A 25,409-nucleotide genomic window follows, 5' to 3' on the forward strand; every position below is an offset into this window, starting at 1 on the left:
TTTATCATGGCGCTTCGTCGCATAGTGGGCTTCTGGGCTCTGGTCCTAGGCACAGTATCCGATGCAACTTTGGTAGGCAAGCGCGCCATTCAGACACAGCCCATTGAGATCATCGTCGGATCGTCTACATTGTATGATACTTTAACCAGGTATGGGACGTACGGACTTCCGACCGGCTCTCTTTAGCTAAGAGGCTCAGTACATTTCTCATCCGAACTGATGCTACCTACACGGCCAATACTCCCGTTTATGGGCATGGTGAACCAAACACTACATACAACATTCCCCTCGATTCTCAGTGGCCATCATGCGGCACTGTAATGGTGGAGAGCCATGTGACTATACTATCGTCGACCGACCGTGTAATATCTGCGCCCGAGACAACCACTCTGCCGACCGAGAATCCGTGTGATATAGTAACCGTGATCGTCAGAATGCAAGGTTACAAGAAGGGTGATCCCAACGCTCCTTCTTCCCAGGCTCCGATCTCGGCTTTATCTCCTCCTGATGCGCAAAGCTCTGCTCCATCCGGGGCAGACAGTTCTCCCATTTCTCAAGGTGCCTCTGCGGTATCTTCAGATCCCACAGCGCCTGGGCAAGGTACAGATAGCACCGCTGTTAGCAACATGCAGTCTTCCCAGGGCGACTCTACAACGTCTTCAGATCCTGGAGTGCCGTGGACTACAATAACCTCGCAAGGAACTGGTACTGATCCCATGACCACCACTCAATCTCCAACTAGACCCGGCGAGACAGGAACAGTTTGGGTCATGGCCGCCAGGTCTCAAATGAGCTCAGACTCCCCGATTGAGTATACCACCGTCACAAGCACCGGCACCGACGCCAGTACTTACACAACCACGGAGGCCCCGTCAGGATCTGGCCCTGGTACGGTGGTAATTGTTGTACCAAGCCCATTGGCTCAATACACAACCGTGACATCCTATGATAGCTCGATTACAGCTGCAGCCACGAGCAAATTGACTCCTAGTGCCCCAGGAGGAACCGGTACTGTTGTTGTCTATGATCCGTATGATTGGGTGACCACCACCTCTTATGACGATGCCGCTTCGTCTGACCATATAACGACCATGTGGCCTTCGGCGTCTGGTCATGTAGGAACGGTAGTCATGGTTATGGCATATAAATGGGTGACAGTCAGCTCATATGACCAAACAATCACACCCGCATCTACAAAAACTATTTCCCCAGCGTCCCCTGACCAAACAGGTACCGTTGTGGTATATCAGCCTGATCCATGGATCACAGTGACTTCCTATGCAACTGTCACGGCAGCGTCAACAAACACTATATCTCCAACTGCTCCAGGCGCAACAGGCAAGGTTGTTATCTATCAGCCATACCAGCGGCAAGTAGTCACCTCTTACGATTCAAGCATCACAGCCGCATTCACGACCACTATGCCACCGCCTCCTGATGCACAGACAATCAGTGTTATTGTATACCAACCTTATAAGTGGGCCACCGTTACATCTTATGGAGAGTTTACATCTGACTCTACATCCACTATATCTGCAACTGCTCCAGATGAAACAGGCAGTGTTATTGTGTATCAGGCTAATCGGTGGACAACCTTCACTTCCTTTGGAGAATTTACAGCTGCATCGACATCTACGATATCACCATCTAATCCGGGTCAAACTGGCACTGTAATCATCTTCAATCCACAGCCATATACAACCATTACTTCTTACGGAGGTACTACAGCTGAATCGACAACAACTATAGCTCCGTCCACTCCAGGGGCGACAGGGATCGTGGTTGTCTTCAAATCGCAGCCATATACAACTATTACGTCGTACGCAGCTGTCTCAACCGATACCACACACACCTCGCCTCCTCCTGCTCCTGGCCAGACAGGCATTGTTTTGGTCTTGATGCGACAGGCGTATACGACTATTACTTCGTATGGAGACGACGTCACGGCTGAATCTACAACCACTATAGCACCATCTACTCCAGGGCAAACGGGTACTGTCGTTATCTTTGATCCACAGTTTTATGTGACCGTCACCCGATATGGAAGCGTCACGGCTGCCGCTACAACGACTGAAGGCGGTGACGGGCCCAGCCCAACTCGTACCGTCGTGGTTGATCTCCCTCAGCCCTACACTACAGTCACTAGCTATGGCGCTTTCACCGCAGCCACCACCAAAACATATCCGCCCTCCGAGGCAGGGATGACAGGCACTGTAGAAGTTGATCTTCCGCAACGTTTTACAACCGTTACGAGCTACAGAGATGGTCTGACTGCGGCTGAGACTACAACATACCCAGTAGTTGTGCAAGGACAGTTTGCTACTGTTGAGATTGATTTACCTCAGTCTTACACAACAGTCACAAGCTACATTGCAGGTCTCACAGGCCCGGCATCTACGACCTTACCAGCAACCAATCCAGGCGATGTGATGACTGTAGTCCTTAGCCTTCCTCAGCCTTATACAACTACCACGACATATGCCGACAGTCTGACCGCACCTTTGACTACAACAAACCAACCGGCTAGCCCTGGGGACCCTGCCACAGTTCCTATAAAGAGCCCTCAGTCTTATTTAACTGTCACGAGTTATGTTCAAGGCTTACCTGCTCCTATGACTACGACGAACCAGCCTGCTAATCCTGGAGATCCGGTCACTGTTCTTGTGCAAAGGCCTCAGGCATACACGACTGTTACCAGTTATGGTCCGTTTACAGCGGTAGCAACCACTACCATGGCACCAGCTTCACAGGGTGGTGTAGCCACTGTTGTGGTACAATCGCCTCAGCCATACACAACTGTAACCAGTTATGGTCAATTTGCAGCAGCATCAACTACTACAATGGCACCAGCGTACCAAGGTGGAGTAGCCACTGTCATCGTGGACTTGCCTCAGTCCTACACAACTACCACAAGCTGGGGTACTTTCGCAACAGTTGGTACTACCACCTGGTCGCCAGCTTCTCCGGGTGGCGTTGCTACAGTGGTTGTGCAAAAACCCCAACCATATACCACTGTAACTAGCTATACCACTGTCTCAAGCATCAGCACATCCACCGGTACACCTGCTGTCGCTGGGCAGACTGGCACTGTAGTTGTCATCGCTCCCGCAGTTGGAACCAAGGCTGCAGATCAAACATGTGGCAACGCTGGTCTGGAATACGCTATCTATACCAACTCGTACACGAACGCTGATGCGCCCAATTACTCTTCCCTCAACGTCGGATATTTTGCCACCGCTTCACCGACGTACACTGGTATTACTACCTCTATGGGCATCTTAGAACCAGGAGGAGTGACAGGAGGGAACTCCGGCCCCGCTCAGGCTATCTATCCTGGCTCACCGAGTCAGACGTGGCAGTACAAGGCTGTGAACCATCGCGCATTCTTATATGCGCCTATTACTGGTACTTATTCTGTTGTTGTCCCCTATTCAGATGAGATTACACTGGTTTGGTACGGTAATAAGGCCTTATCAACATGGACACGTGCCAATGCAGATCTGGAGCAGGGTTATTCATACGGGCCTTCCAGCTCTAAGACCCTTAAGATTCAATTGACAGCGGGTACTTACACGCCGTTCCGAGTTTTCTGGGCTAATGCTCAGGGAGATTATGCTATGGTAATTACGGTTACAGCTCCGGACGGGACTGTAATCGTTAACAACTCTGGGTCATCGAGCAGATACTTTGTTAGATTTGCTTGTGACTCTAGTACACCTACTTATCCTGCATTTGGACGTGGCGGTTAATTCTGTTGGTCTCTTACTTTCTCTCTCCTAACATCTCCTTTCCTTACTACCTTCTACGGGTAGCTAAATTAAGATTCATTAACTAGCTATGCTATATCTCCACCATTAAAATGCAATTCTGAGGTTTCGCGACTTTGTTTCGCGTTCCTCAAAATGCCAACGAAACAGAGTAACTGGAGTCGTATGGCGTTTGACCTGGATAAGCGAACTGAAAGTCATGTAATTACGCGAAGCCAGAGGGGAGGATGACTTGCATACGGTGATGTCAATCTGCCCAGTCGAGAACCCCAGGAACGAGCTGTCTTGCGGTATTGAGTTGTGCGCTATGTACAGTGTAGTCCCTCAGAGAATTTACTTTTGGACGCCCATTTTTCAAAGTCAATTGTTCGTGATTTGCCTATATAATCAACAGTCAGCTCCAGCTCGTTCGCAACGCACATCCCGCGCCCCAAGCGCCGCTATGGCCATCTTTCCCTCCTGGGTAAGAAAGCCTCCAACAGCAAATGTTTTGTGAAAATGACTTTCCTTTAAAGCAAGGCTTTGAATGGCTCTCAATGCCTAAAACGGGGAAACGGGAACACGCGAGCTCTTCGCCACTAGAGGAAGACAGCGAAGGACAGGGTGTTGGGGACTTGGTTGTTCCATTGACGGAGGAGATCCACGCAACCTACGTGCAAAGCGTTATAGGCTCGTTTCCCTCTTTAGTTATGGTCCTTGCGAAAGCATGCGCAGTAAGTAGGAATGCCAATGTTGGGGTTAGTCCAGCCACTAAGCCGTCATTCCAATCATGCCACACCATTCCACAGCAGCAGTTTTAAGTTTATCCAGATGTCCCAAACAACAAGGATACGCAGTTCAGTAATCGCTAAATTGATGCATCGCTATCTACATAGGTCCTAGCTTACATTATCCTCATCTGCTTTGGCTTTTCTACTTATACACATCTGGTGATGAGATGCCCCGCAATCTGTATCCTTATAATTAGTCTATCCACAACTTGTATCGTGCACAGCTAGTTGCCATCTGTCCCGATACACATTATGTCCAGGCATTCGTTGCTTACGTCGTGATCCTGGATGACTATAACTACATAGCGAATGTGCCTGAAGACGTGGACCATGCTACACTTACGCATCATTAGCGAGATGTGCTGGATTGACAATATGGGTGCCAAAATACCTCTACCTGAATTAATCACAACATTTCCTTCCAGAGCATCGATGTCCGGAGCGGGCTTACCCTTCACGGCATGATATGGTCTTCCAGGAACACCAGGTCCGCATATAAATTTTGGAGATCCGTTGAAGAGACTACGGACTGCCCAGGGTGATGCTAGAGGGCGACATGATCACTCAGTTCAGTGTTTTCATGGCGAAGGCGTCGACTTTAGGAGCAGGAACGGCAGTGTGGTAACAGATGCAACTCCAAGAACGGGGAAGGAATGCGCGATCGGTATTTCGCATGTCGTATCATGCCAACGATCTTCATTCTCTTGCTAATGTTGATTATGAACTTGGAGGAATTCGAAATACATTCGTCACATGACGCGGCGATGAACAAGGGGCTTAAAAAGCAGCCGAAGGCGAAGATAAACTGCTTAGAGCGCCTTTCGGTATATGATATGATGTGATAACTGACCTTCAAAAACCTTAAATAGAATGTTTACGGATGATAAACTTAGTATTTAGTCAGTTACACCCTCCTTGCTTTATACCTCAACAGCCAGAATAGATGCGCGCTCTGAAGCTATTAAGACAACCACATGCATTATAGTGTATATGCCACAGAGGCATTGAAAATGTTCAAATGGTAACTACAGCTAAGCGTTTGCCGTTGTCTACCAAGTTGCTAGAGCTGTAATGGAAGTATATACATGAAGTAATTTGCTTGATACAAGCAAGTCTATATCAACCTTGTCATTTGGAATCAGGGTAGCATTGAGAGTAGAACGGGTTCAGCGTCTTGCAGTAGAAGCCCTTGCTACACTGCATATTTCCAGTCCACTTACTGCCACCACATTGCTCGTACTGCCCCTGTGCCTTGGATACTGGTAGGGCCAGGATAGCGTCACTGGCCCTTTCGGCGACAGTGACAATGTAGGCACTGGGGTTAGCGGTGACCATGCCCGGGAAGATCGAAGCGTCACTGATGAAAAGGTTGTCAGTGCCGTAGACCTTGGTGTTAAGATCAACGACGGCAGTACCGCCTTGACGACCGTCATCCTTGCCGAGCTTATTGGTTCCGATCCAGTGATTGGCACGGCGGTTGCTCCACGAGACGACCATCTGTACGTACTATTAGACCAACCCTTGAACCATATAAAAGATTCATGAACCACTTACATCATCGACGTATTTCTGTGAGGTGACACCAGGAGCTGGTTGGAGCCACTCTAGACCCTGCACTCCGGAAAGAGCTTTACGAAGGTTGTCAAGCGCAGTCACAACAGCCTTCTTGTCATCTGCATCATTGAGGTAGGGGTTACCAGAGACAACGGTGTTGAGAGCACTGGTGATAGTCATGCGACCGCGTGACTTGGCACCTCGGCCCAGGTACTGGCTAATGGTGATGGACTCTGACTCGCGAGTTAGGAATAATTTGATCCGTTGCATCAACTGTCAAGTGGTACTTACTGTTGCTAGTCTCACCCAGGCTTGGCTCGACGCGAGCAGTCCACTGCATAGATCGGACGCGACCATCAGCACCATAGATCTCATCGAACATGACTGGGCCGATGTTGGGGGCAGCCTGGGCAAGGATGCCAGAGCGCCCATCTACCTCCAGATTAGTCTTCATTGCTGCGTTGCAGAAGATCGTGTATACTGACCCAGGTACTTATTCTTATCAGCGGCAATGGGATCATTATAGGCTTCGTAGAAGTCATAGAATTCAACGCTGGGGTGCTTGATGACTGTATCGGTCTACCATACAGTTAGGTCCATGGTCAGGTGATTATGTTGAATGCACTTACGTTGGTATGGTCCTCAAGGTTGTGACCAACAGGAAGGTCAATCCACTGGTCTTTATCGATCATGGAGCCACCATCGAGACTAGACTTGGCGACGACATTGAGCTGGTCTTCTGGACCAATACCACCTATAAAACATGATTAGAATCATGGAAGTCGACAGCATACAATGGGATGACACTTACTGCGAAGCAGAATCTTAGCACTACCAAAGGTACCCGCCGCAAGGACGACACGACCAGTCTCGGGAGTGAGCTTGACGGTACCGACATAACCAGCGCCAGCGAATGGCTCGACCTCAAGACCGGTAACGTGACCCCCAGAGCGAACGAGGCGTCTTACCTGGGTATTGGTCCAGTGTTTGAAATTGTTTCGCGCGTTGGCGGAGACCAGATATGTCGCCATTGGGCCTCCACGTTCACCTCCGGAAAACATGAAAGGCGGGTGGGTATAAGTCCGATTCTTGGCGGCCGGCTTCTCAAGAGCGTTCACTTCATTCCAACCAGCCTTCTTGAGTGCTCCAGCGACGACGTTGAAACCCTGGTCGAGGTATAGCTTGCCATCCTTCGAAGGGAAACGTGTACCAGGAATGCGACCAAAGACACGCTGCTCGTACTTGGCCATGTCTTTTGCCTTCCAACCATCGGGGAAATTGAAGTCCCAGTCTTGTGGATTGGGACGCCACCACAGACCAGCGTTGATAGCCGTGCCTCCCCCCAGAACACAACCAGCCATTTGATCAGTGTCAGGGCAGGCAATACCGGAGGAGTCGGCCCAGATCTGGTTGCATAGGCCGGGAACATCGAAGCGAGTCAGGTCGGTGTCTTTCAGCCAGTCTGGCTTCCGGGTACCGCCCCAGCGACCAGAGGATGGAGGCCCCTTCTCGATTAAAAGGACCTTCTTGCCAGCCTCGCTGAGACGGTCGGCGATGGGGAGACCGCCAGCGCCACCGCCGACTACAACGTAATCATATGTCTCGCTTGGGACGGGGCTTCCGGTGGGTGGTGCAGCGGTCACGGTAGGCTCACTGGTGGCGGTTGAAGTGGGCTTCCCACCACCGTCGCATTCACCCTCGACTACCTTAGTAGCAAGCTTAGCCCACTTCTCATAATCATCATTGAAACTGTTGCTAGTAAGCTCGCCACCAAAGATGCTCTGAGTGTCGTGTTGGAGCATCCGGGCCTCAATTGGGCATTCCGGGTTGATCACATCCGTGGTGCTATGAGCCCAACCGAGTACTGCGATCGGAGACGTGGTCGCCAATTGACCCGTGCTTCCGTCTTGTGACCAGGAAGTGCATCCCTGGCAGCGATAGATCAGAGTAAAGCCATCATCGGTGATGCTGGAAGATATTTGGGTCAGAACAGCGTCGCCCTTGTATGGGACAGGCTCGACTTGGGCAGTAGCCCATTGGAAGGCAGTGAGGATTTCGCCATCGTGAGGGTAGGCAAAGAGCAAGAGTGAGTTTGTCATGGGTCCGCCGTAGGAGAGACCGCACCATCCAGTGCCCTTCCCTTTTGGAGTAGCGCAATTCTGTTCAAATGGTCAAAATGGAGAGCTATCAATCTTGTGTATTGCCTTACGAGGTATCCAATGAACTCATCGGCGTCGGTGGTCTGTCCATCTTCGGGGAAGCTGAAACCAAAGGTCATGCTAGGTGCCTTCCATGTGTCGAACACGATCCCAGTGTTGGAATCGGTGTAAGGTGCAGGTGTTGCTTGCTGGGCAGATACAAACTGGGTGACTTGTCAAGATTAGCACTTTGTGGACTGTCAAAGCGGAATATGTTCTGACTCACGAGGCGCTATGGCCAGAAGCCATAACGAGCGATAGGAAACCATGATGATAAATTCCCAGTTAATGATTGGAAAACGGTAGGTAGAATCTCTGTAACTTTATATCAATAAACTCTTTTTTAACTTTAATTGTTGGAAACCCCTGAAGGCGACAGTTGCACTGTTGGTGGATCCTCGGAAGCTACTCGCCCGCAATTGGCAGTCTCCTTTCGGCATCCCTCGGAGGCTGTTTGCCCGCGAAGCAGTTTTCGTTTAGTGGTCTTCTGGTCATGGAACAATGTATCTGATAGATGACCATTCGCGGCACGTTTCTCCGTCGCTCAATAACGGTATCATGTACATTAACATTAAGGTTGTCTCAGTGTGTACCCTGTCCTGGATCCTGGGGTTGATTGGCTGTTTTGATCCAGGTTCGTATTAGCGTTGTTGAACGTTTCATGTGCTCTATTTCCCAGACGCTCCTACCAACGCTTATTGGACAAGAGTCTGGGTTTGGTCGCTCAAATGGCTTGGCTCTGTTGCTAAGGATCAAGTAGAAACAGACATTAAAGTGAAGGGCGGGATTGTTATGCATCATCTAATTTAAACGAGACGTCAACAGCAATAAATTGACTTCGAAGCATGGACTGACGGACGCTATGATCCTGGATGCGCTTTGACTTGCTTTTTAAAACACAGTTTCTGGAAGCTGTACGTGATAAAGCAACACAGTGGCCCTTGACGTATTACCGTATTATCCCAGGGTAGAGTACTTTTGTTATATGCCTAAGCAATCCGATATCGACAGCGCTTTATTTGTTTGCCGTCAATTGTAGACCATTCACTCCATGATGAGCTTGAGTAATTCACATGTTCGTTTCACCTAGAAATAGGTAACCCAAGCTGGAGTTCATAAGTGGGTTGTGTCATGCTTGTGCCAAGTGAGAGTCATCCGCATGCTTTGAATATGTCCGTTTATCGTCTGGGTAAAATTACCGGAGGCAACCGGTAGCATTTAAAGTATCTGAAAACTTGTATGACCATTTGCTTACTACGATTGATAAAACGCTAATTAAAACACTATGCTTTCTTATTGTAACATTATCAGAAGTAGGTGAGCGTTTTGATTTAAAGTAAATTCTGGAAGGACATTTATTTCTTTGAACATATGCTGCAGGGTGAGTTTGCTTGTCTCTTGTTAGTAAGCGGTCAACGGACTCACCTGACTGGTGAGTCTTGGCATTCTCCATGGCGACGACAGCGGGGTCACCGTTTCAGGAATAAGTGTGGCACAGCACCGTCAATTTAACGTTTTTCGTGGCGCCGGAGGTGATCCTCCGTGCATTCTTTTGTGGCGCCTGAATATCTAACCCACCAATATCATCAGTTTTCGCTTGGACAGAGGTGATAACACTGAACATTGGTTGTTACCAACCTCAGCACTTCAACACAGCACACTAACGTCAAGTTATTCCAGCATACGTCGTAGAATCTGGCGTCACATCTCGTTATCTTAGCGCAAGTCCACTGTATATTAACTTTCTATCGTGTATATAATATCTTATTAAACATCGTTTTAAAGAAACCTAACTGGGGAGAGCTCGTGACCTCCGATAGACAATAATTATCTAAGTTTATATTCCTTTAATTTTAAAGCAAAATATTCCCACCGGGACTTATAGACAAGTATTGTATTGGGTGGAAGATAAGTACACATGACATTATAATCAAGATCGTAGATAAGCGTCCTCTGAGCTCTAACAGCAATAAACCTTCAACCCAGTCCAACAGCAGACCCCATCCCCACATTGACTACGATCCATTTCCTCGTATCCATTTTCACATTCTCCCTAGCAGTAGGGAGCTCTGTTATCCCAATAGCAATCAGCCCGAGCATGTCCGTTGCGTTCATCTTGAATTCATCAGCTAAACATTGAACTCTCGCACAAAGGTATACATAAAGTTGCAGCTGCAGCTGCAGACACAAGAGCAAGAAGTACTTTGAGTTGCATGGCGCTGTCAGGTGGTAGATGTCACGAAGTAGCAGGACTGTATGGTCAGTGTTCAAGGCAGAACGTTATTGATATGGGGAGCGCAAGTTTTTATTTATACACTTATAGGCGTAGCAAGACTGTCGACGGCATGATCTTGACCGCTGTTTCTATTGACACTGAGCGCGCAACCTGACCGCAGTTCTTCAAATACTAAGGTATTGACTTTATGCAGTATTGTATCAATCGTAGCTGGCTGTAAATGTTTGATTCTGACGTATGTAGTAGTAATATACCTTGATCAAAGACTACGATGATAGTAAAACAGGATTCGTCAAGAAACAACTGGTATATGCAAGGGTTACAGATTTATAATTTACGCCACGTTGTACTACAAAGATAATTCGTTCCTACGAACAAAAGCGACCAGACTGGGCATGGCTCAATCCAGTATAAAGTGTCTCAGCATAGGATTAAAGCGCTTCCGAATGTGACAATAGAATGACCACGTGCAGGGCAACCAATTTCCAGCTCAGATTTCGGGCGTTTTCTATTGGTGACATTGTCAGAACGAGAAACCCCTCACTCAAACTAGGTAATCATGTCTCAGCTTTGCGCATTTTGAGTGAGATGTACGGTTTGTTGTTCAACTAAGTCCTTGTAGCCTCTTTGTACTTATATACTGTCGTCAGAAGCCGGTACTTGGTAGTCGTAGCTAGATTGGCATCGCCGCGAACACTTGCACGTACGGTATTCCAGCATTTCAGCTCATATCGCTTGATATTTGCTACGTGTACAGTATGTGAGCCCCTCAGCGGACTGCTAGTCCATTGCGCTGTCCGTCCCGTGCTTCAAATCTCACATAACATAGCGGGCGCGGCTATGACGTTAAATAATTGCATCAATCGAAGTTAATTCGCACACTAGATAATACTAGAAGTGGCTTTGGTCTGAACCCGGAAAGGAATAAAGATTAGAGATGAGAGGCCATAAGCAAAAGGCCGATAGGCCACAGCTGAGGTAGTAGCACTTCCAGCTGCAGGCTAACAGGGTATGTACACCCAACACACATAGTGTGACGTTAATAATCATCGGGTCCCCACACTCAGCTACCCAGATGGCAGCTATAAGGCTGATCTTCAACAAAGCCAGCGACACTCCGGACTTCCGAGACAAGCTCAGATGCAGATGTCGCTTCGTTGGCTTTTTCTGGGGGGTTCATTTCAGAAACCCTTCGAGATTCTTGGTCACGATTCTTGAATAGGTACCGTTCGTCGAAGGAGTGAAAGCCAAAACGTCGTAGGTTTGAACCGTCCTGAGGAGTTTACCAGGTGATTTGTGTGTTCAATTTATATGTGATAGGACCATTTTGGAATATTTGAAAAGACCTCTTGAAAAGCTTAGGTGGGTTTCTTTCTTGATCAGCTTGACTTTCACCTCCTTTTACGCTTCTTTTGACATTTGCACATAGCTTCCATCATCTCAACAGTATGTTGTTGCCCGCTATAGCCTACCCAGAATGCTTCAAAGCCTTGTGTTTCAATTTCCTTAAGACATTGAATAAGGTTCGTCCACATTTCCAGATCATAATCATCGTGCCTACAGTACCCTTCTTCCTCATCCCGCCACGCATCATCTCCTCTGCTGTATGCGCGTATACCGATTCTCCTCAGCCCTACTACACTGCCATCTTTTTCTAACCATTCTCGTGCCATCCTCACAAATGAACCGATGGACTCGGCGCCACGCTTACGCATGCAATTGTGGCTTGAAGGGCCGCACTGAGAATCGTTCCTGTGTAAATCGAGGATCAGAGTGTTCAAGGAGGGTGTCAGCCAGTTACGACAAGCTTCCTCGTTGGGACGCTCGTAGGCCACGGTCAAGGCCATACTTCGTAGATTAGGAAACGCAGAGACTTGAAAGGTGTTTTGGTCGTGGTCATACCCCAGCCACCCAACGTCGAGGGACCTGAGATGATCTTTCTGTGGGGATAAAACATCAACTAAGAGCGCGTGGTTCCAGCGATAAGCAGGATCGGGTTCAGTATAAGCCCAGCTAGATCCGTCGGAGGTCATGTCATTAACGACAAATCCGTGAAGTTCCTTGGGCCATTCGAGAAATCTTTTTACGGCTTCTGGTCGCATATGCAAGTCATAAAATTGAATATGGGTAAAGCTCGCTGTTCTTAATTGTTCCTGTCGATCGTCTGTCAGATCTGCCTATATCCCTTGGTGAGCATGTAGCACTTACCTCGGCTGGTCCTATTGAGGATAAGTCAATCTCGCTCTCATTCCGTACGCGCTTCAAAGAGAGTTTGTTGATGTTCGGAAATGCACAGGCCAACTGGACGATAGGGCTTTGGAGTGACTGGTTATATACTGCTAGGTGCTTGATATAGTTTTGCAGGAGGGGGCGTCGCAAGATCTCATCGCGAAAGAGCTTTTCCTGGGGTGGACAATGGAAGAACTGGGTCGTAACATCCAGTGACACATTTTCATACATCAAAGGCAGTAACAGGGTATGAAATCGTTTACAGACCCAGATGAGCCTGTAAATAGCTGCATACCGAACCCAGCCCCTCGCTGGCTCAGACATGACCAGATCGTCATCGTCGTCATAGTCAAATTTGTCAAAGTAAAAACTCCAATATGCTTGCTGTTCAAGCGAGAACTCTACGGGCTCTCTAACAGCGTCCTGTAGGATCGGCTGTAAGACCTCGTCTGGGAGACGTAGCAGATGTGACTTTGAGTTTAGCTTGGGAGCATTGAGAATTGAGCTATCATTATGACAAAGTTTTGGCCAGAATGGCGCGTGGCTCAGCAGAGGATAGTCTGGCAAAGGATCTTCTGAGCTGTAGGTAAGCTCTCCCGAAGGTAGGAAGCAAAGTCGCGTTTGTTTTGGCATGATATTTTAAAGAGTACGATGCAGGATTCAGTATTCAACGTTCAGTTCTGCTGTCTTTTGCACCTTTGCAACCATCGGCTAGGTTGCAAGCGATCGAGCATGGAAACGAGGATTTGAAGAGCCAGACTGTTCTAGATATAGGGTGTAGAAACCCGTTGCTTTTAACACTACGTAAGCTGCGCACAAGCATCGCTGAGCAAGGCTGACCGCAGGGGAGTTGGGCTAGAGCCGGCCGTCTGTTATTTCCGGCTGTATCTCCACACACCGCTAGTAACTCTGTCGAATAGTAATGGATTTAGAAAATCTCCATCTATTTGATTTATGCTCTGTTTTATTGCAGCGCCTAAAGTGACTGTTTGGGCTTAGTAGGAAGCGAAAGTTTGACATGATTCGCTGAGTGGTAAGCGCTTGTTTTTGCTGATTTCCCACTTGTCTTGGCTGCCTGGCTTGCCAGCCCCTGTCAACTTTGAGCATGCTTACAAATTTCCAGAGTAGCTCACAATATCTTTGTAGTACTTCAGAAATGAGATGGCAATGTCTAGATTAGTTACTCTAGAAATATCCGGACACCTAGGAAAATTCGCGGCACAATACCGCAAGCGAGCATAACATGGCATTTGTAAATCGCGTTCTTATTGCCAGCGACGGAGACATCACGATCACCAGGCGTAAATGCACTACGTCTCCTCCAAGCAAAAGCAGGCCACTTTCTACCACCCTTATCATATATCCTGCCAGCTTTACTTGGAAGCAGACCGTTGGCTTTTCATCATCATGTATCAGCTAGTTCGTGCTCATAGAGTCTTGCGCCCAACAGACGAATGGAGTGGGTGGTAGTAAGGAAGCTATCATTGGCCGCCTTGAGAGGAAAGAGAGAAGTGGGAGCGCTGAAAGCTGCAACATGTCATCTGATCGATAACCCAACAGGGAGGCCCACCACATGCTAATTGGGGTCGGTCGCGCAAGGAAAGTCCAGCACATACATAAAATGGGGAGCTACCTCCAAACATCCAACTTTCTCAACTTTACAAATTCTCTCAGTATCAAATTCTGATCACCAGCTACCAGCAGAGATTCACGATGACTACTTCATCACTGCCCTGTGCCAACTGTAACGCTGATGGAACCAACTGTCCCAATCCAGGCAGGTCCAGCCGCAAGAAGTGTCGGCTCGTCGTTGTACGTGGTGGAAACCTGTGACATCCTTGGACATTGCTGACGTACTTGGCATCGCAGTATTGTGGTCCCGACTGCCAAAAGGCTCACTGGCCTACTCACAAAGTTCACTGCAACTCAGCCCTCAACAAGTCGACTTGGACGCCCGACTGGGTCGTTCAAGACAGAACTCCTGCATTCATTGGGGGAGGTATAGGCGTTTCCTTCGGGACCAAGAAGTTCTTGTGGGGGAATGTACCGGCTCTTGATGTTCTCAAACTCGGCTCCAATGAAGGAGATAGCTATCGAGGCCAACTCAGGCTGTTGTTTGCAGCTATCTACTCGACGAATGGAGCTTCTTATTTTAAGGTACTGACATCATGCTTCCCGCCACAGCGTCAGGAGACTTGCGAAACCTTCTCGTAACCATGGCTCATCTACCTCCAAGCTACAAGCAACCAATCAGTATCACCATGAACGGCCGCGATCATGATATTGTGGCACGTAACGTCGTGATACTCCTCGTAGCGCTCACGGCTGAAGAACACGATGACACAATTGATTGCATGGTCCACGTTTGGTACTTGGCTTTGATTCGAGAGTCTGACATTAAATTACTCAATCTACGAGTCCGACCTCTTATTGAAGATTTGTGTCGCAAGATCAAAGATAAGCCGACCAACACCATTTTAGGAAAAAGTTGGAAGTTTGGACAGTCCTCTTTCCGACTTGTTCTTGAGAAGGTAGCGTGGGAGAGACTGTTAACCTTTCTTGAGATCCCTAGCGGGTTAACGGTTGAGAAAGCGAACCTCTTACGAACAGCCGTTACATTGGCAGATTCTCGAGTGGATTATCGCGACCGATCGTTTCTTTTCCTTTCCTCTTCCCATCGTGTTGCCAGATATCGATTTCGACAAGACGGACTGTTGCTCCCATTTGGGGCTTCTCGCAGTGGATTCCAACACCCAAACCCGTAAGTTCTCAAATCACCAGCGGGTAAGCGTGGTATACAGAACTTAAAAAGAAAGGACATTCTTCCAGACTGCTGACAAATGGCCGATGTATGATAACGCTGATCCTCTCAACGGCTGGTCCGCAAAAGACATTGAGGCAACCTCTACTGGACTAGCGACGTCAGACATCTACGGAAAGATGTATTACTACATGAGAGGTGTGCTGGAGGCATTCCTAAGCAGTATGTCTAGCAGAACTGTAGCGCTTGAACTTCTTCAAGTCGACGCATCTGATCTGCCTAGTCATCTCAATGAAAACTCTTTCGATAGCATAGAGGTTTGTGACTCCTACAGCTACGAAGTCATACCGTCCGTCATTGGAAACCAACCATACTAACTTGAAACATGTGTCCAACATCTCAGACGCGGGATATCTCGGGATCCACAGAACCGTCGGCATTATGTCGCCATTGCTTCGGTTCCCCTCTGTCAACAGTCACGCAACCCTCGTTACCTTATTCATGAATGTTGTGGACGAAAATCTGACCAACCAAGATCGGATGGCGGAAGCAAAACTTGGGAGCCCCTCAACAGAACGATTGCTCCAGTTTCTTCCGCCTGATCACAGCCCAACCAGTCGCTATGACCCGGGTTTTATCATGTTCTCGTTTGCCCGTGATTCCGTAACCGCCTATGACTCCATATTTGAAAGGTGCGTACCCTTCGAATTCCATAAACTGTCTTGATTGAAAGATGCTGACAATGATGAAAGAGTTGCCGAGGAATATAGATTTTCCGACTTTCCTGAGTATGTGGGTGTACAAGTGAAAGAAAAGCATACTGTTGTCGAAAAGTGGCCTTACCGACTCAAACTTGAACCTAAGCAGAAAGGAGCCAAGGAGGAATTCGACATGATGATGAGAGGAGGCCCAAGCGGGAAAGAGCGATATATGGAATGGAAGAGACTTTAAAGGAAAGAGATAAGGAACGCAACTTTAGCACATATGCAATTACTTTAAGGAAGCGTAGCAAAGTACGGAATCTGTTATCAAGGCAAACGCAAATAGTATGGGCTCGTCGCCATCAAATCAACTATTGAAGTTCGATAATCAAAACCGGCACAGCCTTCGTGTTATTTGGCTTGGGTGCATGGGAGCGACTTCGCCTGTAATAAAGGATGAGATCTTGGCTTTCCCTTCTCATAACTGTGTTAATTGCTGTAGCAGTGTGTCTATAGTGCTGTGGCTACGAAGGAACCATCACCGGAGCTATCACTTGGCATTGCCAGCCGATATTTCTCTTTAAACAGTTGTCAGTGGATCGCTATTATGTATCCTACGAGTAGATACCTAATCTGGTATAGATCTACCTCCGGAAGATACGTAATGCGTGAAACATACGGCTAAACTGCTAATCTACAGGTTTAAGATTATTACTGCAGTCATCCGCTTTGTAGTCTTGGCGCCTTTCTGCAATCCTACATACCCCGCCCTTCCCGCGGCTAACTCTTATAATCTATGCAAATCCTTTCCCTTTCCTTATTGACGTCCTGCTGACATGCCTTGTTAGAGCTAGTAGTTATATATTCTCATGTAAGTAAGCCGGAGGAATCCTTATATAGTAATATTGCCTGTAACATGTAATACTGTGCATTTCTGCTAATGTAGCAGCAATTGACTGCATGTGCCACTATGCAACTCTTTGGAAATCGTCCAGGATGGTTATCTTTACGTGCCGAGGTATTGCGGATTGAACCCTGGTACGGGTTTACCTATTTAAATGGCTCCTTTATCCTGGCGCTGGCGTCCGTTTCCTTTCTGCGACCTATTCCTTTTCAACGTAAAGCATACACGGTCGATATCAAATCCTTACCCAATGGCCGAGCAGCCCTTCTCAGCCGTAGTAACGGCCATAGCCTTCTTCAAACACTACTTTTTCATTCTCTCCTTAGGGCTCTTTATCCTGAGCTATGTACATGGTCGATTTCGTCCAGGCCTTTCACGCATCCCTGGACCGCCTCTTGCAAGGTGGACGAAGCTCTGGCGTTTTTACGACGTTTACAAAGGTCAATCTCACTATACGGCCATTCGACTGCACCTAAAGCATGGCCCACTCGTACGAGTAGCGCCCAACGTCGTGTCGGTTGGTGACCCCCAAGCTATCAAGATAATATATGGATTGACTGGGGCTTTTCCAAAAGTGAGTGAGCTGTTAATAGCGTAGCCGTATGACCTGGACTAACCTGTTTGCCCAGTCAGCGTTCTACCCTATCCAGAGCATTTCTTGGCAAAAGAAACCGCAGATGAATCTCTTCTCTACACGCGACCCCGTTTATCACCGGGAACAGAAGAAGAAGGTCGCAGGCGCATTCAGTTTAACAAATCTTCTGGAATCAGAGGCTGCTATCGACTCTTGTACTGAGCTATTCATGTCCCGCCTTGATGAGTGGGCTGTGAGTGGCAAACCGATCGATCTTGGCATGTGGCTCCAGTACTACGCGTTCGACGTCGTGGGGGAGGTCAACTTTGCAATGAAGCTTGGATTCTTGACCTTGGGCAGCGATGTTGATGGTATGATTGCAACGATCGAGGGCATCATCGCGTACTCAGCCATCTGTGGACAAGTCCCTGAAATGCACCCGTTCTTGTTGGGCAACCCTATTTTTCCATACTTGATACCTTCTATGGAGAACTGGAATGCAGTCTTGAATTTCACTTTGAAGGCCATCAACTCACGTACTCCTATGAAACGAGACGGCGAACTGGAGCTCACTGATGAAGGAGGAAAGGACCTCTTGTCAAGGTGGGCTGCGGTGAAGAATAAAGATCCACTCAAGATGAGTACTCGAGATGCTATCGTGCATCTTTCGGCCAATGTGTTCGCGGGCTCGGATACTACCGCCATCGCCTTACGAGCAGTCTTCTACTTCCTTATTAAGAACCCTGACAAGATGGTAAATGTAATCGAGGAAATCGATACCGCGGACAAGAACGGAAAACTCAGTGATATTATCTCACACAGAGAGTCTACTTCACACTTGATATATACCAAAGCAGCGATTAAAGAGGCCATGCGTCTCCATCCCTCAATTGGTCTGATAATGGAGCGGCACGTTCCACCTCAAGGGATCGAGATATGCGGGCGTTTTATTCCCGGTGGCACGATTGTCGGCATAAACCCCTGGGTTCTTCAACACGATCCCAAAGTATACAAGGATCCCGAGTCTTTTATCCCTGAGCGTTGGCTAACTGCCGATTCCGAGTTGCTCTCCAAGATGGAGACTAGCTTCTTCACCTTCGGGGCTGGATCACGTACTTGTGTGGGAAAGCACATCAGCCTTATGGAGCTTCACAAGGTTGTGCCACAGTTGTTAAGAAAATACCACGTTGAGATGGCAGATCCGGAGGTTGATTGGAAGGTTCTAAACCGTTGGTTTGTGCAGCAACGCGACTTTACCTGTCTTTTAAGGAAAAGAGCAATTGCTTGACAGAGGTATTTAAAAAGGATAATTCCACCTTACTTTCTGCCTTGTTTACGCTTAGTCAACAAAATGAATGCCAAGATGCTAACCTTTGCTGATCAAGTTTGAAGTTCAGAACTGGTGAGGTTGCATTACTCACGAATCCCTCTGAACTCGAAAAGGTGGTTCAACTGGGAAAAACGTCAATTCAAAAGACCGATGAGATACGTGGAGTGCCACTTCAGAATGCAACTCCCAAGCGCTTAATTTCGAAGTTCTTGCATGTACCTTGTTGGGCATGGAAGTGCAAGGATACTCTATGACATGGAGCGGATGTGGAATAAAATATCGAGACCAGGTATACCGCATTTCAAGTTGAAAGGAACAGCGCCGACGTCTTCCATAGAGTCTTTGATGAGAGATTTGGGGATGAAAGTAACAAGGGAAGACAATAGACACGAGGGCAGAGTGAGACATATCTGGTTGCTATCTTTCTCTGACACTGACTGACCAGTTCAGGGTTCGTGATTAGATCACGCAAGACCAAAAATGAAGTCGCCCGAGAAGACAGGCAACTATAACTATTTGGGTGGTGACGGATGCAGTGAAGAGTAGTTGATGACCAAGTATTCAGAGCTTTATCTCTTCTAAACTAACTACTAAAATAAGGTCGCTATCTAGAGCAATCTCGATAACTGTGTCCAGCTTAGCGTCTATTGTATTCTCCATACTAATCTCTAAAATCTTGTTATTATTACGAGAAGAGGTTATTTAGAAGCAAAACAGTTATTATCAAGGGTAAAGGGTTCCCTGTGACCTATGACGCTGCATTACATTAACGAAGTCTGTATGTAAATAGACTTTCTAGCTTGATATTAGTTTAAGTCTTGACTTTAGGTGGGAAAAGTGTTTTATTAATACAAATGTGCTAAGATTTACCAGCCAGTTATCACTTGTCCAGGTTGAAACCTTAAACTATGCTATGATAGTACTGTGTTACGACCCAAGCGGTTACATCACGTGTACCCCACATTTTTCATTTCCCCACTTACACAAGTCTACAGCAACCCAACCAATTATTAGAGAACCGACTCTTACATAGACCAACAATGCTCCAGGACTACATTACTCTAGGACTAATAACAATCTACTATATTATTACTCCCCTTAGGATTACCTAAGTATATATACATTTATTTAGCATTAGTTAGTATACTTAGCTTAATAGCTATTAATAAAACTTCTTTATTTAAATATACTTAACCTACTCTATTTACTATTAAGAGATGTAATACTTTGCAACGCTTAGTACCTATACCTTACATATCTGCTAACATAAACCTAGTACGGACTAGTTATCCCTTGGGAATTATAACTATTACATACTGCATATGTCCTATTTCTAGCGCTTATTTAACTGCGACATCTGTCAGACTGCGTTAAACATTCTTCTTAAGACTATTAAGAAATATGTCAGAAGTGTACTGTGCTTTATATTTCTGAGCAACTAGGATATCTTCCCCTCTTGAAATGCTGCACATAATACAACTCTTACGAGTAAGTGATGTCTCTACTGACTAATCACTGGTATAGCCGTCGTATATTATAAACAATTGGAGGTCGACTAAATCATCCTCAGCGCTATCTTCTCCGTTATTTGCCAAGGCTACTATACCTATATCGGAGATGCTTACCCAGCCAGCTTTTTCTTAAGTTAGTAAGTCAGGGCAGTATTACACAGCCGTAGGCAACTAACCTATTTGATATACAATGTACAGGGATGTATACAAGAGCAAGGGATAATAAGTTCCTCCTAGTATTTGTTATATTAATTGTAGTAGAGTTAATTTCCTTACCCTACCTTACAGGAGGTAAAGTTAATTTAATTAACAGGGGTAAAGTTGAGTTTTGTAAGCTAATTAAAGGTAAGTTACTTATTACGTAAGGCACGCAATACAATAAATACGTACAGCACCTAAACTTACAACTACTACTATTCTTTCAAGAGTATAGCATTAAATCATACATACTTACTATAGAAGAGCTTAGCCCTTTTATTTACTTCAGATCTTCTTAAGTATTAGTATACTAGTTATATCAATATGGTTGTGTAGCAGAGAGGTTTCTACTTATTTGCACAGCAGGCATAGATCTCTAACACCAGCTATACAACGTTAGGTAGCAGAGGCTGCCAATAGACTCCCTACTCTTCTGTTCCTAATTGTCGCATACCCCTGTTCACTTCTCAAACGCTTGTATACCTCCGGTTTATTTCCATATAATTCATACCTTAGCGACTGATTTGTCCCATTTCGATCGACGATCTCCGCGTACGTCACTCACGCGTGTGGACGCGTACTTTGGCTTCCGTACGTTATCCACCCTCTTTACTATAATTTCAATTCTAGGTTTCTTTCCAATGATCTTTACCAGCCCGTGGTATGGCACGGCGAGTCGGAAATAGCCAACTTCCACTATGGAACTCGAAGATCTCTTTTGATACGGTCTTTCTCGGTCGCAGAGGCAGTCGATAGATGGAATTTAAATCACTCAGATTCAGTCTTCCACCTCCTACTACTACTACTAACTACTACTCTATCAATTACCGTTGGTGATGACATCCAATAACAGAAGAAGCTCTGCACTCTCGAGATCCCGGGTTTCTTTCGCTAGTTAGACCCCATCAAAAACTAAAAGGCTTTGAATACTGATACCACCAAAGCCACGATGATACAATAGTTCCCGGCCGCAGTGAATCGGAAATTCAGCTACAACCATGATGCTGATATTCTCACTACCAATGCCTGCCTCAGCTAACAGTTGAAGCACTGCACAAAGCGTCTTTCCTGTGGCAAGTACGTCGTCTATTACAACCACCGATGCGCTCCTAGGAATCAGATCTTGACTCATCTCAATTCTCTTCCCTTCTAAATCATTAGATTCTGAGCCGGAGATATGTGACGAAGGCTTTTTGACAGAAACGGTGGGCGGGGGAAGTTTGCCGGCTTCGCGGATTAGCGCCAAGGGGACGTCGACTTGCTGCGCCAACGCCGATGCATACACGAAGCCTCCCGCTTCGCAACAGGCCACCGCACCGATTTTGCCCCAGTCACCTTTGAACTGAGTTCGTAGCAGAGAAGTGCACAAAGCCAACCCGCCCTGCCGTTGGGCGATATTGAGCACATGTCGGAACTCGATACCTGGCCGTGGGAAGTCAGGCACAGGGATCACCATACTAGCCAGTCGCTCCAGGTCCTTGTGGAGGAGGGGAAGCAGGTACTTATCCGCAAACCTTCTGACCACGTCGTCTCCCATTGCTTCATTGTCAAAGACGAGACTGTGGCTGTAGTCCAATGTTGTCGAATTCGACTTGCAATTGCTACCATTGCTGCCACGATTGTCATTCTTGCATTCATGGTCATGTCGATCATTGTCATTGACTTGGAACTTCCGGCGAGCTTGTCGCGTCTTTTCACTAGCTGTGACACGAATGTCAAGCAATCTGCTGTTCGGAACTAAATGCGACAAGGTTGCAGTCGGCGCCTCATCTCTCATCCCAGTGATTACCAGTACATCCATATCTGCGGCCTCGGACACCATATCTAGGAAGTGCTTCTCGGGCAGCCGAGGCTGTTGGCGCATTTGTTCCTTGAAGAATGCCGTCAATGCTGGTCTGTGTTGTTCCTTGTAAGCGCGATCCCTTAACAGAGCATCCAAGTCTGCGCCGACAGCTGCTGCGTATTCTCGCTTGGCGGCATCGCTGATGCTGGCCTTGCGTGTCTTGCAGTGTTTGTGGGCACATCTAGTAAACACGGAGACCCAAATATCAGCACAGTAGTCTTTACCAACGCCGCTTTCTCCCGTAATAAGAATAATTAGCTTCTGTTTCATTGGCGGTTTTGGGAGCGGACAGGCGTAAGCCAGCACATTGCGCGGGTCTAAGCTCTGTTTGAGCCAGGCCAGGCGCGGTCCGTTCGGTCCGAAAGCCTTGGCCGCCAGCGCCGTGTCTCTGGGATCTGGCCCGAGGTCCGCACCGTAAGCTCCGCTGCTCAAGGGCAATAAGTCCCGGGCGACATTATACACCCATTGCACGGCACCCAGAGCAACTTTACTTACGCCTTGATCACGAGGCCAGACAGCAGTTATCACGCAGGCGAAATCCCAGTCTCGACAGCCAAAAGCGGTAGCATCGTCGGCCACATCGCTGAGCGCCCCACCTCCTTGAAGCAGATGAATGTAACAGAGCGGGGACGGACGAGTTTCTATGGCCGCTACTAAGACGTCGGCGATGTCCTCGGCCCCGATTCGTTTTAAAAATAAACACCGCTTGAATGAGGACGTTTTGCCACCACTATGTCCACCGTGCATACCGGAAATGTACATCTCAGTTTCGAATAGGCCGACGCCATCAACGGTCTTGAGATTATCTTCCGGTCCCAATGCTGAGCCTATGAGCGAATGCGATAGGGAAGGAACTTGAGTCGTAGCAGATTCGATCAACGTCACGCCAAGATGTATCTGCGCGTTATTCGAATACAAATACGCATCCGCGGAACAGTGTCGAGCGAGAGTTCTGGTACATTGATAAAAGTCCTGAAGCTTGAGCCGCGCTTCATGATTGCCCTTCAGCGGGATACTCCAGTTTCGGACGGAATACGTCCGGGCCGCATGAGTTTCAAAGACAACGCTGACAACGATACCAAAGTTGGTCCCCGCGCCTTTCAAAGCCCATAACGTATCACTATCTACTTCTGACTGCACGGCACCGGCTGGTCGATATTTGCTTGGTACGCGACCGACGTAAAGTACGTGGCCGGAGGCAACGCTGACCATTACGGCACCCACGAGGGCGTCGCATGCAAGCCCATGCAGCCTGGCCAAGTGTCCAATGCCACCCTGCAGCCATAACCCGGAGCCTACACTTGGGCGAGCTCCCAGAGGTACTGTCAAGCCTACTTCCATAGTCTTGTGGATGATGTCTCCAGTATTGCAGCCAGCCTCCGCGACAACCAGGGAAGTAGAATCGAAATTGGGCTCTCCTCCATCCCTCTTAGCTATGACCGTGTGTACTTGATCAAAAGCACTCATGTCAATGGCGACGACGTTAGGCCAAAGACACTGGCCGCTATGGCTTCCGCCTATGACAGTAAGACCAACGTTTTGTTCAAGGGCCCATTTCACGCACTGCTGGATATGCTGAATCTGTGTCGGCCTAACAATACATGCGGGACGGTGAAGGCGGGCCTCCTGGTTCTTAATTCTCCTGTCTTTATTCACCAATGGCATCTGTGCCATCAAGTCCGGCAATGCGATCGCATGTTTAGTAAAAGTTGCCATGATGTTGGGCGAACTGAACAAGAGATGGCCGGGGTGTGCTTTCTCACGACGGCCCAATGCGTGGCACAGCTCACGCCATTCGCCCCGGATAGCTTCATCCATCTTCACATCTCGGCAGGCAAAGCCCGCGATGAAAGAAGTAAATCGGTCCAATGTCTCATCGTCAGTTGCTACCCGAACGATCCCAGTAGGGAAAGGCGCCGTGTGATGACACACTAAGCCGTCAAGGTTCATGTCGCCATCACGATGGAATACCACCACCATTCCCGGTTCTGGGTGTTCGTCAAGTGATTTCAGTGCTTGTTCGATAAATCTGCGTCTAGGTTTGATGCCGTACATGCTATGGCAGAACAAGACGACATCAAACTTCCCACCATCACTTGTCCCAGTGCTGGTACCGCTCCTTGTGTTTTTGTTGTCGTTGTCTGGTGCGAATGGCATCTGATGAATCTCGGGGCGGCATTCCAAACATGGCAGAGGAGCCTCTGTTCCTGAGGTGGGGTGAAACCAATCATCTAGTCTTATGGCAAACAAGTCGTTGGGCTCGAAAGCAACATATGTCCTGACTTTGCGCCTGATACGATAGGGTAAGTATCCAACAACGCTCTTTGGACCGGGTCCGATTTCTAGCATCGAGATATCAACCCGCGAGTTTAATAAACGGTCTAGAAGCGCAGACAGTTGTGGGACAATGAAGTTCTGGTATGTCATGAATCCCGAGCCCTGCATCAAGAGTTCGAAACCGGCACTGTACTGTGCGTGGGACAACGGCTGCGTTGCGCCCGATGCTGTTACCCTTGCTGTCTGCCTAAGGGCTTGCTTCAGGGTGTCGAGAGTGGCCATAACAGCTTGATAGGAACACACTTTTGTGCTGGTAGAGATGATAAAGTATGATTGTGATGCGTGATGATCGGATTTAGCTGAATTGTGTACCTACAGAGTTGTTGCCGCTTCTTATCTCCCCCGACGTTAAGTGTAATATGAGTGTCAGAATCTCAGGTTTATCGAAAACGACGTCGCGATCAACTAACCAATCAAATCACTTTGTTCCCGTTCTCATACTTTCCCTTATCAGTAGAATACATGATTCTGGAAGTTATTGACATGATCAAGTCCT

At 47.6% G+C, this 25,409-nt stretch overlaps 6 protein-coding genes across 6 annotated transcripts; 3 read left to right on the plus strand and 3 right to left on the minus strand.

Moving 5' to 3' along the window:
- Window positions 1-6: 6 nt before the first annotated feature.
- On the plus strand, window positions 7-4,890 carry FIESC28_01006 (uncharacterized protein; the record flags this gene model as incomplete). The annotated part of the gene is made up of 5 exons (XM_031155157.1): window positions 7-149; window positions 200-3,620; window positions 4,162-4,230; window positions 4,283-4,480; window positions 4,762-4,890. The coding sequence occupies 5 exons, from the start codon at window positions 7-9 to the stop codon at window positions 4,888-4,890; spliced, it is 3,960 nt and encodes a 1,319-aa protein (XP_031020814.1).
- A 775-nt stretch (window positions 4,891-5,665) lies between these two features.
- On the minus strand, window positions 5,666-8,558 carry FIESC28_01007 (uncharacterized protein; the record flags this gene model as incomplete). The annotated part of the gene is made up of 8 exons (XM_031155158.1): window positions 5,666-6,034; window positions 6,092-6,324; window positions 6,383-6,523; window positions 6,577-6,670; window positions 6,721-6,845; window positions 6,903-8,250; window positions 8,301-8,461; window positions 8,516-8,558. 8 exons carry the CDS (start codon window positions 8,556-8,558, stop codon window positions 5,666-5,668), a joined length of 2,514 nt encoding a protein of 837 aa, XP_031020815.1.
- A 3,030-nt stretch (window positions 8,559-11,588) lies between these two features.
- On the minus strand, window positions 11,589-13,387 carry FIESC28_01008 (uncharacterized protein; the record flags this gene model as incomplete). The annotated part of the gene is made up of 3 exons (XM_031155159.1): window positions 11,589-11,798; window positions 11,998-12,678; window positions 12,734-13,387. The coding sequence occupies 3 exons, from the start codon at window positions 13,385-13,387 to the stop codon at window positions 11,589-11,591; spliced, it is 1,545 nt and encodes a 514-aa protein (XP_031020816.1).
- A 1,535-nt stretch (window positions 13,388-14,922) lies between these two features.
- FIESC28_01009 (uncharacterized protein) lies at window positions 14,923-16,466 on the plus strand (the record flags this gene model as incomplete). Its single annotated transcript, XM_031155160.1, has 4 exons — window positions 14,923-15,515; window positions 15,571-15,737; window positions 15,850-16,207; window positions 16,268-16,466. 4 exons carry the CDS (start codon window positions 14,923-14,925, stop codon window positions 16,464-16,466), a joined length of 1,317 nt encoding a protein of 438 aa, XP_031020817.1.
- Window positions 16,467-17,370: 904 nt separating this feature from the next.
- Window positions 17,371-18,982, plus strand: FIESC28_01010 (uncharacterized protein; the record flags this gene model as incomplete). Its single annotated transcript, XM_031155161.1, has 2 exons — window positions 17,371-17,694; window positions 17,750-18,982. 2 exons carry the CDS (start codon window positions 17,371-17,373, stop codon window positions 18,980-18,982), a joined length of 1,557 nt encoding a protein of 518 aa, XP_031020818.1.
- Window positions 18,983-21,628: 2,646 nt separating this feature from the next.
- On the minus strand, window positions 21,629-25,135 carry FIESC28_01011 (uncharacterized protein; the record flags this gene model as incomplete). The annotated part of the gene is made up of 1 exon (XM_031155162.1): window positions 21,629-25,135. The coding sequence occupies one exon, from the start codon at window positions 25,133-25,135 to the stop codon at window positions 21,629-21,631; it is 3,507 nt and encodes a 1,168-aa protein (XP_031020819.1).
- Between the last annotated feature and the right edge of the window lie 274 nt (window positions 25,136-25,409).

Source organism: Fusarium coffeatum (assembly GCF_003316985.1).
Source record: "Fusarium coffeatum strain FIESC_28 chromosome Unknown BRIP53273_contig_27, whole genome shotgun sequence".
NCBI classification, from domain to species: Eukaryota; Fungi; Ascomycota; class Sordariomycetes; order Hypocreales; family Nectriaceae; genus Fusarium; species Fusarium coffeatum.